The sequence below is a fragment of the Indicator indicator genome, chromosome 34 (genome assembly GCF_027791375.1).
Source record: "Indicator indicator isolate 239-I01 chromosome 34, UM_Iind_1.1, whole genome shotgun sequence".
NCBI lineage: Eukaryota > Metazoa > Chordata > Aves > Piciformes > Indicatoridae > Indicator > Indicator indicator.
The window spans coordinates 3,129,897-3,145,701 of record NC_072043.1 but is presented as its reverse complement, the minus strand read 5'-3'; the positions used below and the strand labels follow the sequence as shown (position 1 = coordinate 3,145,701).

General features: G+C 51.6%; 1 protein-coding gene across 1 annotated transcript in view; it reads right to left on the bottom strand.

Annotated features, from left to right (window-relative positions):
- Positions 1–15,805, bottom strand: part of SORL1 (sortilin related receptor 1) — a 40,609-nt gene that overhangs the window by 11,539 nt on the left and 13,265 nt on the right. Inside the window, exons 16-32 of the mRNA XM_054395598.1 lie at positions 14,286–14,458; positions 13,456–13,587; positions 12,853–12,944; positions 11,799–12,045; positions 11,227–11,365; positions 10,379–10,552; positions 10,125–10,238; positions 9,412–9,534; positions 8,685–8,804; positions 5,629–5,754; positions 4,991–5,098; positions 4,386–4,517; positions 3,996–4,127; positions 3,115–3,249; positions 2,606–2,761; positions 1,562–1,711; positions 1,024–1,152 (exon numbers count right to left, since the gene is read on the bottom strand). Coding sequence (XP_054251573.1) covers positions 1,024–1,152; positions 1,562–1,711; positions 2,606–2,761; positions 3,115–3,249; positions 3,996–4,127; positions 4,386–4,517; positions 4,991–5,098; positions 5,629–5,754; positions 8,685–8,804; positions 9,412–9,534; positions 10,125–10,238; positions 10,379–10,552; positions 11,227–11,365; positions 11,799–12,045; positions 12,853–12,944; positions 13,456–13,587; positions 14,286–14,458 — 2,382 coding nt within the window. The remainder of the gene's footprint in view (positions 1–1,023; positions 1,153–1,561; positions 1,712–2,605; positions 2,762–3,114; positions 3,250–3,995; positions 4,128–4,385; positions 4,518–4,990; positions 5,099–5,628; positions 5,755–8,684; positions 8,805–9,411; positions 9,535–10,124; positions 10,239–10,378; positions 10,553–11,226; positions 11,366–11,798; positions 12,046–12,852; positions 12,945–13,455; positions 13,588–14,285; positions 14,459–15,805) is intronic.

Here is a 15,805-nt window from a genome sequence, read left to right as displayed (position 1 = left end):
GCAGCAGAAGGATCCAGGCAAAAGCTGGTAATTAAGCAGCAGTCTGGGGATTGCCTTGACATGAGCTCTGCAGCTGAATCTGCCATCTGACCTTGGGGAAGGCGTTTAGGGGACAACACACCATGAAGTCCAGCACTGGCAGTGAGGGGGACTGGAGGTGTTTACTTGAAATGGCTCAAATCCATGCCCTGTTCCTGCTAGAGCATGCCTTGCTCTCTTCCTTTGGGGATTGCATGTCGGAGCCCACATCCAAGTGCTGTGGCCTGGCCCTGCAAAGGTGGTCAGCTTCATTCCCAGCGCTGTACAGAAACCAAGTGGAGTGAAGCCAAACTGCTGCTGCTTCACTTTCCCTACCCAACTGGAAAATGAAACCCAGCAGGCACACAGGTCCATGGACTGGCACGGCAGAACAAGCTGTCCAAGGGAAATGAGATGGTTTCCCCTTGGCTTAGCAGCTGAGCTGTGAATCTTGGCAGCTCCTTCCCCCTTCCCTGAACCTGCTAGCTTGTCCCAATCAATACTTAATTAAAGAACTACACCCTGATTGATGCTCAAACCCCCAAGCAGTTCAGCAGGCACACGGCTGAACCTCGTGGCTGGCCAGAGGCAGTGATTGATTGCTGTTATCTGCCCAGGGCGGGCTGCTGCCTGCCTCCTGCCAGCCTCCAAAGGCCAGTGTGGGAGGGCCAGGGATGGCAGCACGACACGTGCTATGGCTCCCAGGGTCACCTTGCAAAGGCGAGCAGAGCTGGAGGTTGTTACTTCACTCGTGGGCCACAGAAAATGAGACATTTTTGCTCCTGTTGTTTTGATGTGTCTGAGGCTGCACGGAGACAAATTGTTAGTGTGTTAGGGAAGCTTGTCCCAGCTGATTACACATGGGTGAGGAGGTACCTTGGACAACTGAACAGAGGCAGATACATCTAGGATGTTGTGAATGAAAGGTCATGTACTCAGGACAGCACGTCTGTGTGCTAATCACACAAATCAGGGCATGAGAAATGGGAGAGGGCTGCTGCTTACCAGTACAGTTACTCTCATCACTGCTGTCCGAGCAGTCCAGGTATCCATCACAACGCTCTGTCAGCAGGATGCAGGCCTCTCCATCCTCACATTTATAACCATTAGGGCATGACAGGGTGCTGTGCGTAGCTGAAGTGTCAGAAATGGGAGAATGGCTTTAGAGCTCAAGGCAGGAAAGTTCCCTCACCAGCACTGGGCTGCTAGCAGTGCCAGTGCTACTTCAGAAGATGCCTTGGTAGCTCCATGACGGGGATGGAACTCAGGCAGAGCATGTCAGTGATAGGGCTGTCTAGTTCTGGGTGCATCCTCTGGTGTGGTGGCATCAGAAGAACCTGGAGCTTATCCCACAGAAAACAACAAACGGACTTCTGATGGGAATGGCACCGATTGTTGGGGCTTTGTGTTTCTGTTTTACTGTAATGCTGCACTTACTGCAAGGGTTTCACCAGCAGTGAAACTCTTCAGTGTCTCCCCTGTCATCACAAACGGCTTCCAAAAGGAAGGAGCCCAGCACATGCTTTCCCTTGCCCACGCTTACGGCAGTTCCTCTCGTCCGTGCCGTCCTTGCAGTCCCGCAGCCCGTCGCAGCGCTTCCAGTTGGGGATGCACTTGTGCAGCTGCTGGCACTCGAACTCGAACCTGCTGCAGCGTCCCGGCAGTGCTGGGGAGGTGGCTGTGGCGTTGGGTCCTGTGCACAGCAGCAAGTGAGGAAACCAACCATGGCACAGCCAGGCTGCCCCCGCCACCAGCAAGGACTAAAACCTGTCCCCAGGTCCCAACTCCACTAGATGGCAATCTCTTCCCATCCAGCAGGTGGATGGCGTCTGCTGGGATGAGCCTAAGCCATCCTCTCTCCTGACTGCAGAGGGCTGGAAAAGCAACTGGTTTGCAGCAGATGTCCTCCTCCGGCCCAGAGCTCCACAAGCCTTAGCAAGGACCACAGTGAGAACAAACCCTCTTTGACCTTCAGCATAGGCGTGGGTTGGAAACCCACTCTGCTGCCCTGCTCTCCATGACCCAATACAGTCTGAGATGTGACATTTAAGCAAGGATCTGCTGCAGCAGTAAATTCATGCCACATGTGAAGCTGGAGCAGTGTCCTAGCAGGTGGCAGAGGGTCTGACTCAAGGGAGAGAGGAGGGCTTTTACACAACGGTGTAATTTAGCCCTGTAATCTGGGGACACTCTGAGACTGAGAGGCTGACAGACCTTGCAGACGTGACCCCAAAAAAGCTGGTGAGGGACTTTTTAGGTTGTCAGGTAATGATAGGACTAGGGGGAATGGAACAAAAAAAGAAATGGATAGATTCAGATTGGATGTTAGGAGGAAATTCTTCACTATGAGGGTGTTGAGACACTGAAACAGGTTGCCCAGGGAGGTGGTGGAAGCCTCATCCCTGGAGGTTTTTGCAGCCAGGCTGGATGTGGCTGTGAGCAAACAGATCTAGTGTGAGGCGTCCCTGCCCATGGCAGGGGGGTTGGAACTGGATGATCCTTGATTCCATGGATTCCAACCCTAACAATTCTATGATTCCATGATCCCAAAGAAATAGGGAAGGGGTGAGGAAGAGAAAAAACTTACGTGCAGTAGGGCAGACTTCCTCGTCAGAGCCATCAGTGCAGTCCTTGTAGCCATCACAGACCCAGCTGTTCATGATGCAGGCACCGCTGTTGCAACGGAAGTGATTGGGCAAACAGGTTGGTGGGGTCGAGGTAGTAATAGGATGAACTGGAGAACCTAAAAGTACAACATTGAGAGCTGATCTGAGTGGCCTGCTCTGCTGCACCTGCTCCCAACTGTGCTCTTCCCAGCAGAACGAGAGTCACTGTCAGCGGAGGGAAGTGGGAAGCAGGTAAAGCATTACAGGCCCAATGCTTTCACCTGTGTGCTATCTGCACAGCTCCTAATCAGGATTTCCAAAAACACAGAGTAAAGAGATGCATGAAAGTGCACACAGCTCATTCATGGGTAGAATCTGGAGTCACAGAGGCTGGAACAGGCAGCAGATGCTGAGAGCAGTCCTTTTGTGTGGCACCACCCAGCCTTGGCTAGGGCTCCCTTGAGCAGAGCAGCCTGCCCTGTGCCCTTACCCTCGCAGTCCTTCTCATCAGACCAGTCCCCACAGTCGTTCTCCTCGTCGCACTTCCACCGGTTGGGGATGCAGTGCCCATTCCCACACTGGAACTGGTAGTACCGGGAGCAGTTCGGGGCCTCTGTCGGGTTTTCTGACAAGGACAGGAGAGCCCTGTGAGCCCCAGTGTTATCTCACCAGTCTTCAACACAGCTGAGGCATGGGAGTGTCTCAGGGTAGGCTACAGCTAGCCCAGACAGCATCACTCTATTTGCCTGAGCAGCACAGGCAGGGTCCTTCCCTCTTATCTTCAGCATCCCCACTCCTTACAGCCCTTTCTAGCCTGTGCCCACCACTATTATTATGTCTATGTGCTTGGTGCTTCATGGCCTGATACTGCCTATGATCTCAGAACCAGAGCAAAATTACAGAATCACAGAATTAACCAGGTTGGAAAAGACCTTTGAGATCATCAAGTCCAACACCATTCATTCAAATTCAGACAGAGCATGGCAGAAATGGAGAAGCAAACCCTGCAACTCTGAAATGAAGACAGAGCTGCTTCGTCTGGCTAGGTACAGCTCCTGCAGCTACCCAGGGAACAGCAGTAAATATTGAGTTTGGCTGCAAACTGCCTGTCTGCTTTAAGCTGGGAATCTGTGGAGTAAATATGGTCACATATGACTTAGTCAAGCACAGTATGTGCCAGCTGTATCGGATTGTTCCTTGTGCTTTAGTTAACCTACCTGCAGCACGAGGAAAATGCTACTGGTCTCCATGTAAGACACCCTGCAATGTGCAAGCAGAATGCTACACACACACACACGAGTGTGCTCTGTGCTCCTGAAATTCAAAGGAGGCTGGAGCTATGCTGACAAGGGACCTTGAGGTACTGCTCACCACAGTTAGCTTCGTCAGAGTAATCTCCACAGTCATCCATCCCATCGCACTTCCACACCAGGCTGATGCACACACCATTCTGGCACTGGAAGCTGAACTGGTCACAGGTCCGGTGGAACTCGGGGTCCTGGGCTGCAGGGCAGCACAGGGAGACATCAGAGATTTAGTGAAAAGAGCAAAGGTTTGAGGGAAGCTTATCACTGAGGAGGAAGGAAGCAGAACTCTCAGAGGCAATCATGGGTTTGTAAACAGAGCACTACAGCTCAGAGCCACCTTTTAGGAGATTTGGCAGCTTTCTAATACCCAGGCACATGCATTCTCCTCTCTGTGCCTCTGGTTTCATGCTCCATCCAACCCTCCTCTCACCAAGATGCCCAGGATCACACTTACAGCAGCCAGCATAGTTGGCATCTTCATCTGATCCATCTCGACACTGGATGATGCCATCGCACACCATGGAGTGGAACAAGCACTGCTGCCGGTTCTTGCACACGAAATCCATGTAGCGGGTACACAGGGGTTCTGGAGAGATGGGGGGTGAGGAGGAGAGGGGATGGCACCCCTGCTGTCCTTGGCAGCAGGAATGTCACTGTGATCTGCACAGACTTGAGTGCACCAGCTGGATTTGAGGAAGTTACAGAAAGTTCCCAACACAAATCGCTTGAGCTCTGTCCCTACACAAGTTGCCCTCCTCAGGTAACACACTGGGGTGCAATGTGGGTTGGCACAGATGTCAGAAAGGGTTTGGTCACCTCCCTGAATACAGCTCCTGACAGCACACCCTTCCCACCCTCACAGCCCTGCCTACTGCACCTTTTGCTGACATCCGCAGGCCAGCTGATTTCCCAGGGGGCTCAGGAATGCTAACTAAGGCTTTCCCATTATCCTAGCAGAGCATTTCTCCCAGTGAGACAGAGACAGGCTTGGCAGACCATGAAGGCTGTCAGCCCTCACTTGCCAGGGCTTCACCAGCTCCCCATGGCCCCAGGACTCACCACAGTGCTGCTCATCAGAGGCGTCGGAGCAGTCGTTGATGCCGTCGCAGTGCTTGCTGGTTGGGATGCAGGTGCCATTGGGGCACTGGAAGCCATTGCACTTCTTTTCTGAAATTCAGAATTGAAAGGATGTTTTGTGGGTTGGTTTTTTGGTTTTGTTGTTTTTTTTTTTTTTTTTAATCTGCCTTTTATCAGGCTACAAAAACCACCATGGCACAGCCCCAGGTGCCTTCTCCCTGTGTCTGCCTGCTTTTGGGGACTTACAGGAAGGCTGGGGAAAGACTGCTTAGAAGGGCTTGGAGGGATAGGACAAGGGGCAATGGTTTGAAACTAGAGCAGGGGAGATTTAGGTTGGACATTAGAAGGACTTCTTCATAATGAGAGTGGTGAAATACTAGAACAAGCTGCCCAGGGATGTGGTTGAGGCTCTGTTCCTAGAGATGTTCAAGATCAACCTGGATGTGGCCCTGGGCAGCCTGCTGTAGTTGGAGGTGTCCCCGCTGCCTGCAGGGGCTTGGATAAGATGAGCTTTGAGAGTCCTTTCCAACCCAACGCAACCTGTGAATCATCCCCGAGTGTCTGCTGCAGGTTCACCTCAGTGAGTCTGCAGGAATCCCTCCCGCCCCGTGGCACGTTACCGCAGTTGGCAGGGTCCTCGTCGGAGCCATCCTGGCAGTCGGTGTCGCCGTCGCAGGCCCAGCGCTGCGGGATGCAGTGGCCGTTGTGGCACTGGAAGCTGGAGGCTTCACAGGTGTGATATACTGCTGAAACCAGAGCCAGGGGCACCGTCTGAGCCTGGGCACCACCGCCTCCTACTCACTGTGCTACGCCTCAAGCCGGGCCCTGCTGCTGCACACCCACACCAAGGACTGCACAGCATGGCAGGGTCCAGCTCCAGAGCATCCCAAGGGCTCAGGCAAGAGGTCGCTGGGGTCCAGGCTCTCCCTGGGTCTTTGCCTCTGCGTGCCATGCTTGCTTACAAACTTGCTGTGCCTCAGTGATGGCTTTTGGAGGCCAGTCAAGACCTCCTGAAGCTCTCTCAAAGGCAGGAGGCATTTTGCCTTCAATCTCAGCCCCTGGTGCGTGAGAGCAAAGGTGATAGTGGCAGCACCTTGCCAGAAATGGCAAGAAATGTCACAGCCAGCAAGCAAGTCCTGGCAGAGCATCGGAGCGCCCTGTGCAGGGCAGGAAAGACTCAGGGACAGCCTTCAATTAACGCAAGCAAGGCTGTTCTGTGTGGCCAACACGTATCAGAAATACAATTCCCCTTGGCTTTCCAAGGCAGTAGGGCCCTGCCTTTCCTTAAGCTCCTGTCAAGGAACTCTCTGCCTGTGGGATATCTTGGTTGAAGCCTAGTCTGTGTTGTCACTTTCCAGACAAACACTGCTCTTCAAGCAGGAGAGCACTCATCGCTCCCGAGCTGAAAAGCAATGTTCAACTTAATTAAATTGCCTGCCACGGAATTTTAGGTCGGAGAGTGACATGCACTTGCAGATATTTCAAAAGAGCAGAATCTGGTGGCAGTAATATTCTATTAGGTATTCAGCATGAAATGTAATTATTTTAGATAAGAGCAATAATTGCAGCCGGTGAAGTCAAATGAAATGTTTCTCAAATAATTGTGATCCTCTTAGATAATTTCAGCTTTCGGCTTTACAAACCTGATAGGGCTTTTTTTTTTTTCTTCTTCAAGTAGTTTCCTTTCCTGAGTAATTCTCTCTCTGGAGAAACTCATATGAGAGATAAGTGATACCAATAGAAATTAAACCTTCTCCTAGAGCCACGCGCTCGGAATACTAACGACCAGGATCACCAACCCTGTGTGTGCTCAAGGCACAGCAAATGCCACAGGGGGTGAGCATAGGGGAGCTCAGAAGCCTGAAAGGGATCTCCCTAGTTCCTTGTGCCAGAGCCCCAGGACAGAGAAAGACTGTTTACAAAGGCCTGCAGTGACAATGGCTTCAAACTAGAGAAGAGCAGATTTAGATTGGATATCAGGAGCCTATGAGGGTGGTGGAACACTGGAACAATTTGTCCAGGGAGGTGGTTGAGGTTTCTTCCCTGGAGATATTCAAGGTAAGGCTCAATGAGGCCCTGGGCAACTTGGTCTAGTTGAGGATGTCCCTGCTGACTGTGGGGAGGTCAGACTAGATGACCTTTGGAGGTCCCTTCCAGTCTGGACCATTTTCTGAGTCTGTGATTCTATGACAGCAGCCAGCCCCACTGTCCCAGCAGCTTGGGGGGCTGCAGCCAGAGTGAACCCACTGCTGGTATCCCCAGGGCTCTCCCAACCCCATCAGCACGTCAGGTCTTGGCCACTGCATGGAAACCACTGTTTGATCTGGAAATCTCCTGTGTAATGCTTTACAAGCATTATCTTACAGACTCAGAGAATTGTTTTGCTTGGAAAAGACCTCTAAGACCATTAAGTCCAACCCAACATCACCATGGCTGTTAAATCATGTCCCCAAGTGCCACGGCCACAGGTTTCTTGACTCCACCATCTCCATGGGCAGCCTGTTCCAATGCCTGACCATTCTTGCAGGAAAAAGTTGTTCCTAATCTCCAATCTAAACCTCCCCTGGCACAGTTTCAGGCCATTTTCTCTCATCACCTGATACTAGGGAGACGAGACCAACCCCCCCCCTCACTCCAACCTCCTTTCACGTAGTTGTAGAGAGCCTTTCACTGATGGACTAAGTGCTGCCTACTCTCAGGACTCTCTTCTCATGCATTAGGTTTTTGGCTTAGTTGGGTTTTTTTTTTTAGTTTTTGTTTGTTTGTTTGTTTTTAATGGAAAAGGCCAAGCCATTGTTATGTGTTGGCTTTTCTAATGAGAAAAAGGCTTTGTCAGGAGACTGCTGAGGGACATCAGTTTGACATTGTGGTGCTGAAGATGGTTGACTGTTATAACTCCCAAGTGCAAACAGAGAATGAGGCGCATGGGTGTAGGACATGCTGCACAAGAGGCATAAACTGGGAACAATACTATTTCTGGCAACCAGGTTGCACCAATCTGAGTTGTAAGTGAAAACAAGAGCAGTTCTTCCATATGTGACTCCATACTCATGACATTCTTTACATTTCCAAACCCGCAGAGCAATTGAGGCCACCCAGAAGAGGAACCACTCCCCTAACTGAATCTGCCTGCTTTCTGCAGTGGGTTTAATGGTAAGAAAATGGTCAAAGTTCAAGCTGTAAAACACGACCAATGAACACTTGACCTGTTTGCTGTCTGTGCAACAAGGGAGCCCTTTCAGCACAGAAGAATTCCCTGGCTGCCCAGCAGTCACAGATCCATTCTCCCGTTCCAGGGAGCTTCAGAGGCACAGCCACTGCTGGCTGGTACACAGAAGGTGGATGGCCCTGTAGCCAACACACAGCAAGGCACGCCTGTCAGTGCAATTTTGCAAGTCCAAGGCAAAGCTGGGTCGCTGTGTGAGCATCACAAAGCTGTCAGCAAATTCACAGTGAGGCCCAAGGCCTGTTGAAGGCACTGGAGTGAAGACACCTTTCATTTTCAGAGCATGACACCACTCTGAGCTGAGCTGCAAGCTGCCCAGCTGCCTTGCTGTGTGGCTCAGCTAACTAGCAGGGAAACTGAGGCACAAGACATCATCTGATGTTTTACAGCACGTCAGGTTGCAGGTAAGGAGCATTTGCAACAGATTATTGATCACATCAAAGGGCTTACCAGTGCAGTTCACTTCATCAGACCAGTCCCTGCAGTCATTATCACCATCACACATCCAGGAGCGACGAATGCACATCCCTGAGCTGCAGCTGAATTCATCATTTCTACACTGATGAGCCTCTGCAAACAAGCACAGCCAGTTCAGACGTTGTCAGGGCCAGGGGAGAGGAGGAGAAAAAGTTTCACATGGGGCTGTTGACTGAGGAGAGGAGGCTGATATCTCAGAAGTGAGACTAGATAGCCCTGCAAAGCAGACTCATCTTGACAGCATGGTTTCCTGAATGACCCAGAGCTACCACTTTGCTGACTAATAGCCTCTTCCCTCCTTCAATTCAGCAGCCCAGCTCTCTGACTGGCTAAGCTGGAGGTGGATGGCCACAAGCATGGCACCACTCAGCAACCCATGAGCTTGCTGGGCAGCTGCTTAAGGTCAGCTTGTAATCTCTACCAAATCTTCAGGGTCAGGTCGCAGCAGTAGCCAAGCAGAGTGGGAGAGCTGACACAGAATGGTCCCTGCCAGACCACAACAAGGGGGAGAATTAGCACATAGGCTCACTCTCTTCTCTCATCCCTCGCTTCCCAGTACCCAGTAAAAGATGGGAGGAGGTGGCTGTTAGGCAGGATAAACAGGCAATGCAGTGTCTGTGAGTAGCACCCTGCCCTAAAACACTGCTGGCTCTCTGCCCTTGCACAGGACAGGGCTGCAGGTCTGTCTGAGGGCACTCACCACAGTGATTTTCGTCGCTGTTATCCCCACAGTCGTCCTCCAGGTCGCATTTGTAGGACAGCGGAATGCAGGTCCCTGAGCCCTGGCAGCGGAACTGGGTGTCGGCATCGCACACGGTGGTGGCTAACACAGCAGGGAGGGAGAGGAGGAGGAGGAGGAGGTGGTGAAAGTGGTGGTTAGAAAACGGTTCCTGCTGCCTGAGGCTGCATACCTGGTGCAGGGGAGTGAAGGCAGAGGGGCAGACCCTGCCAGCTGCTGTCAGTGCAGCCCAAGTTGCTATAACTGTATTTCAATGACATTATTGGGCACTCTGCACAAAGCAGAGAGGGGTTAGCCATCTCTCTGGGGATCAGCTCAGCAGGAGGCACATATCCATATGATGCAGACAGAAAGTCACTTTTTATCTGCACTCTTTTCCGCAGCATTGGCTGTGCCCTCAATTAGCCCCAAGAACAATTACTACAAGAGACAAAGACTCGTCCTTGCATGAGAGCTGGCACCAGTCTCTCTGAGTTCTAGACACTGACATGGGGAAACATTGGCCCTTGCAGGACAAGACTCATCTGACCAGCTTGGGATGTCTACCAAAGGAGATGAGCTGCCTTCTGTGATGCTCAGTGACTGTGAAGGGAGCGTGGCCCATCAGCTCAGGTGCAGGGCAGACACAGCAGAGATCTAAATTTGGAGGGTGAGCAGCAAGGCAGGACACTCACGGCAGTTCTTCTCGTCGCTCATGTCCCCACAGTCATTGTCGTTGTCACACTGCCAGATGCTGTTTATGCAGTTCCCATTGAAGCATCTGTACTGGTTGGGCAGACACGTGTTTTCTGGTGCCAAAGGGAAAACAAAAGCTGGCATGAGAGGCTTTGAGGAGACAGGTCCTACTCCTCCTCCCCCAAAGGGCAGTGGAGAGGTCATGCTGACCTTTCAAAAAGGTAAGAACCTTAAGAATCAAGCACGGTTTTACCTTCCTTTATGCAAGTGTTGTTCTTCATGAGGTAGCCATGAGGACAGTCACACTTCACCTCCCCTGTGGGCAGCACAGTGCTGGACACTCCCTCAGGGCACTTGCAGCTCCTGCCTTTGTTTGACTTGGGCAGGCAGAGAAGGCTGCAGGGCTTGGTTATGCAGGCATTCTCTCCTGGCACAAGGGGAAAGAGGAAGGGGACACTGTCAAGACAGAGAGCTGGAGATGCTCTGGGAAGCCCAGCTCTACCTGCCACCCCAGGCTTTGTGTTCACACCCCTGCTAGGAGCCAGCTCTGCAGCACTGAGTGCTGAGGCTGGCTTTAGAAACACACAGAGCCATCTGCTCCAAGGAGATCAAGTGCCTTAAATGTCCTCCCATTCTCTTGCAGGCTGCTGACTGGCAAAGCCTTTTGATGGTCTTATAACCATCTGACAATGAAGCCAATCCCTTCAGCGGATTCATCATGCAGGAGCTTCCTTATCACAGCCCAGACTGATGACTAATGAAGGACAAAGGTGATGCAGCTCTGAGACTCTTTTTTCTTTTTTTTTCTTTTTTTCCGCTCACACTGCACATTGCATGGAAAGGCCATGGTTTGTACCCTAAACTATGAGGTGCCACCACAGCCAGCTGCCCCATGGGCTCTGTCCCTGATGAGGAGTACCTCTCCTGGCAGCCAAAAAGCAGGGTGCACTGCTCATGAAATGCATCCCTTACAGTGGCACCTGAACACTTCAAACCTTGCAGGAACATATTCAGGCTCATGAAACAGGAGCCAGGAGGGCCCAGTGGCTTGGGAACCTGTGGAAATTGCAAGGAAGAACATCTGCACACTCACACCATTACCTGTTGTCTTTCCTCTGTAAAAGATTTTCATATCCATGATCCCATTTAATCGGCCAACTAAGATCTCCATTCTTGAGCCGCTGGTTTTGGATGCTCTGAAAATACTTAGCTGTGACCAGTCGTTCCAGTAGATCTCATTCTGAAACACAGGCTTTGCTCTTAGCTCTGCCAGGGCCATCAGTGGTTACCTGCACCCCAACCACCTGGGTATGTGGGGCAGTAGAGACTGTGAAGCCTCCCCAACCCAAGGGAAAGAAAATTAGGAAAAGCAGAAATGGGATTTGAGCAGGAGGGGAAGCAGCATCTGCTGAGCAGCAGAGGCTGAGGAAGACAGCACAGTGCAGCTGATGGGGCATGCTGAGCATCTCATGGATGTTGGTCCCAGTTTCAGCTGCACCTGCCTGCTCCTTTCAGGGCTTTGTAGAAACGTGCCAGGAGCAGAAAGCAGGCAAGCATCACACCCACTCCTATCCTCCAAACCCAGCATGCTCAACACCCCCCTACCACCTGTTTCTTACACAGACCAACCATGGAAACACATGCCAACAGGAAATGAGTCCATGAATACATACCTTAAATACAGCAATAGCATAGGGGTGAGGGAGGCTGTCCAGGATCACAGATCTCTGCAGCCCATTGAAATCAACCCTCTCGATCCTGTCCATGTAGGCTTCAGTCCAGTAGATCCAGTGCTCGTCCACAGAAATGCCATTTGGCCACCTCACACCCTCCGAAACGATGCACCCAGCAGCTGACCCGTCCATGTCACTTCTGTAAATGCCAGCTCTGGAGTCTCCCCAGTCTGTCCAGAACATCAGCCTGCCAACAGGCAGAGGGGTTACTCCAAGTCACAGCAAAGCAGCTCATCAAAAGGAAACAGGATAGGAAGCAGAGGTTTGAATGCTTTACATTCCACATCTCTTGCAAGACATGCCTTTGGAGAAGGAGCTCTTTGCAATTCTAATGAACCCCAGCAGCAGATCTACAAGCAGCAGCGAGGCTGATTTAGCCTCAGGTTCTGTGGTGAAAGTGCAGCCACAGGTTACCCTGTGCTGGACTGCTCTGTGTCAGCACCCACCAGCTGAAGGCAGCCCAGGTTTGGCAGTGCTACATTTGCAGCACAGAAACTGCAACAAAACCACTCCCAATAAAATTTTAAAATACATTTTTGGCTAGTTTATTCACTACACTCAGGAAGATGTAACCTGCATCTGGCTCTTGGATTTGAGTGTGGCTCAGTTTCTCATGCATCACTGCAGCTTTCTCCACTGACCAGACCAGTTTTTACTGGCAAGAAAATTTCATTACCATTAGGTATGTATGGGTAGGAAAACAGCACTTGAACTGAAAGTACAAACCAGTTTGTGACCTCTGCTCCAAGGCAGCTGGTGCCTTATTTGGGCATGGAGTGGTAGGAGTGAGCTACACAGGGCAGGACTGTGAGCTGTACCCCACCACCACTCCTGTCCCTTCATCATGCCCTTGAGGGCCAAGCCTTGCAAAGCTTTCCATGCAGCACCCTCCTTGTGTTTGCCTCTAATAGGTGCAGTGATGCAGGAGGGACTGCACCAGTGTGGCTCCCCTGGGGAACACCATGGCACTTGACTGCTTGTGATGCTTTCTTACCCATCCTGGGGAGCCAGAGCAAGGGCTCTGGGTCGTTCAAGTATGGAGGAGTTGAGGACAGTGAGTCGCAGGTCTCCATCTGGATTGGCAACCTAGAACCAAAAGCAACATCCAGAGGGCTGTGCTTACTACAGGCAAGAGGGAGGGCAGGTGCACAGGTTAATAAAATAACTGCCATGGGCACAGGGAGCATATCCTGTGAGGCAGGTGACAAGTGGGGACAGATTGGTGCAGTCACTGATATGCCCTGTGACCTGGCACACAGCTGGCTGCTGCAGCGCTCAGGCTGCACCCCATGCTGGCTGAACGTGCTGGGCATGGATGGTGCTTTTTTTCCCCTCCCATTTCTGCTGCACAGCTCCACCTCACAAACTGACCTTGCTTTAAGCACACAGGGCTGAATGTCACCATACACTGTTTGCACTTAGATCCAATAAAGTGGCAGGTGGCAGTTTAGATCCAATAAAGTAGCATGTGGGGCAAGGGTTGGAGTTCAGTAATGCCCCACCAGCAATGAGACATCAAGGCAGTAGCCAGCTCAGGGCCTGGCTTCCCAAAGATGAACTGACACCTTTTTTGTAGCATGGGTGTCCACAGCTGTACCTCAATTTTGGGAATCCCAGCATTGACCCAGTACAGCAACTGACTGAGAGGTTCAAAGGCCAAAGCTTCCACTGTTTCCAGCCCGGTGCTTATAATTATTTCCTGGCCAGAGCTGCCATTGAGACAGAGACGCTGAAAAAAAAAAAAAAAAAAAAAGAAAAAAATCAGAAAAAAAGATGAGGAACCTCCACAGCCTCAAGGTGAGGGCCATCAGGTGTGGAAGGCAAGCCATAATAGCTCAAAGAGGAGGAGGACTGAAGGTAAACATGGGTCGTTCATGGGATCACAGGATGTTAGGGGTTGGAAGGGACCTCCAGAGATCATCGAGTCCAACCCCCCCTGCCAGAGCAGGACCACAGAATCCAGCACAGATCACACAGGAATGCACCCATATGGGGCTTGAAAGTCTTCAGAGAAGGAGACTCCACAACCCCTCTAAGGAGCCTATTCCAGTGCTGTGTGACCCTCAAAGTGAAGAAGTTCCTCCTCATGTTGAGGTGGAACCTCCTGTGCTGGAGTTTACATCCATTGCCCCTTATCCTATCCCAGGGTGCAAGTGACCAGAGCCTGTCCCTTCCCTCTGGACCCCCAGCTCTCAGATGTTTATAAGTATTTATCAAATCCCCTCTCAATCTTCTCTTCTCCAGAACAAAAAGCCCCAGGTCTCCTCACAGGGCAGCGCTCCAGTCCCTTCATCACCCTGGTAGCTCTCTGTTGGACTCTCTCAAGTAGATCCCTGTCAGGATGTGTATGCAGCACCTACCCCCGGTGCAAGGCAGCAGTCACCTGGGCAGCTGGCACTGTGGGCACCGTTCCTCTCCCTGGCTCACCTGGATAATGTCAAGTGTGACATCAGCCCAGTACAAGCAGTTGTGGTCGTAGTCGAAGTCCAGGGCCACAGCTCCTCGCAGCCCAGCCAGGGGCAGCTCCTCGCTGACACCAGAGGCGAGGTCGTAGCGGTGGATGGAGTAGCGAGTGGCGTAGAGAATGAACTCATTCTCCTCTGCAAGAACAGGGAGCGCCTTGTTTAGACATCTCTGGCCTGTTTAGGCTACTCAGGGGGGAGCAAAAAGAGAATTCCAGGTATTTTCTCTTGCCTCCTACCACACATTTTAGCACCTCAGCACAGGGGAGGCAAAGGCGCTTTGTCTCTGGGATTAGGTTAATGAGAGCAGGCTAATAGCCTTACGCTGTCCCGCGCACACTCGTGCCGGGGAACACACTGCAGCCCTTGTTTGCTCCAGGGGCTGAAGGAGGAGGTCAGGACAGCAAAAGCTGTCGTGACCTCTTTCTTCACACATTAGTCTGCTGCCAATTAGAAAGGAAACACTGGTCTCCTGTCCCTCAGAAAGCTCACCAAAATGATGGCAGTGATGTAAATCTGCGAGTCCGAGGGGATGTCGGCACCGCGGTAAATATTCCAAAGTAGGTTTTGTTTCTAAATTGCACTGAATCCAATGTAATGGAATCCTGGGCTGGGACAAAGTCTCCTGGGCATTAGCACACCACCCCTGAAGTCCAATAATGCTATTAATGAGTAAAGCTAATGTCAGTAAGTAACTCTGGCTGTGCATCCCTAATGAGATTATACGGAGATACGAAACAGATACTGTACATGAAAGTGTTACCATGGTGCAAGCCAACACGTATCTGAGGATGATCAGCAAATACTCTGGGAACACAGCACTTCAAAGCCCAGCCCGGTGGGGACTGCAGGTTTGTTTTTCAATCAGCAGGGCCCTTCTCAGCATGACTAACACAGCTCTCCAAATAGCTCAAGAGGGCTCGGAGGGGTGAATAACATGTCAGGCTCTAAACGAGGAGGAAAACTAAGCACAACGCTGGCATGAATCCCAGCAGAGGGAACGTCCCCAGGCACTCACCAGGATATTTTGCACCTGCAATAGCTTTTGCACCCTAGGTAGGTGCAGGGAAACCTCATGCTGGCAGGGCTGGCTTCTTTGCAGCCTTGAGGCTCTGCTCAGCCACAGCTCTGGGCTCCCCCTGCCCACAGCACTGGCTCAGCTGCCCCATCCCTTCCGCTTCCCTGTCTTGGGCTGGCCCTGGAGCTGCTGTGTGGAGCTGCTGTGTGGAGCTGCTGTGTGGAGCATGCTAATCACGCAGCTTGTGACGGCAGATTAAATTAAAGCTCTAATGAGCAGAATGCAAATCACCTTGGCAGCACAGGAGCACGAGGCTGTTTCAGTGCTTCATACTCTTGAGGAGAAAATAAGGACGGAGGTGTAGTCTAGCAGGCATGGGCATGAAGACCAAAGGGCAGCCTCCGCCCCAGCCTGGCCCCAAGCAGTCATCATTCACCTGTATATGGTGGCCTGTCTTAGGGTGGTAC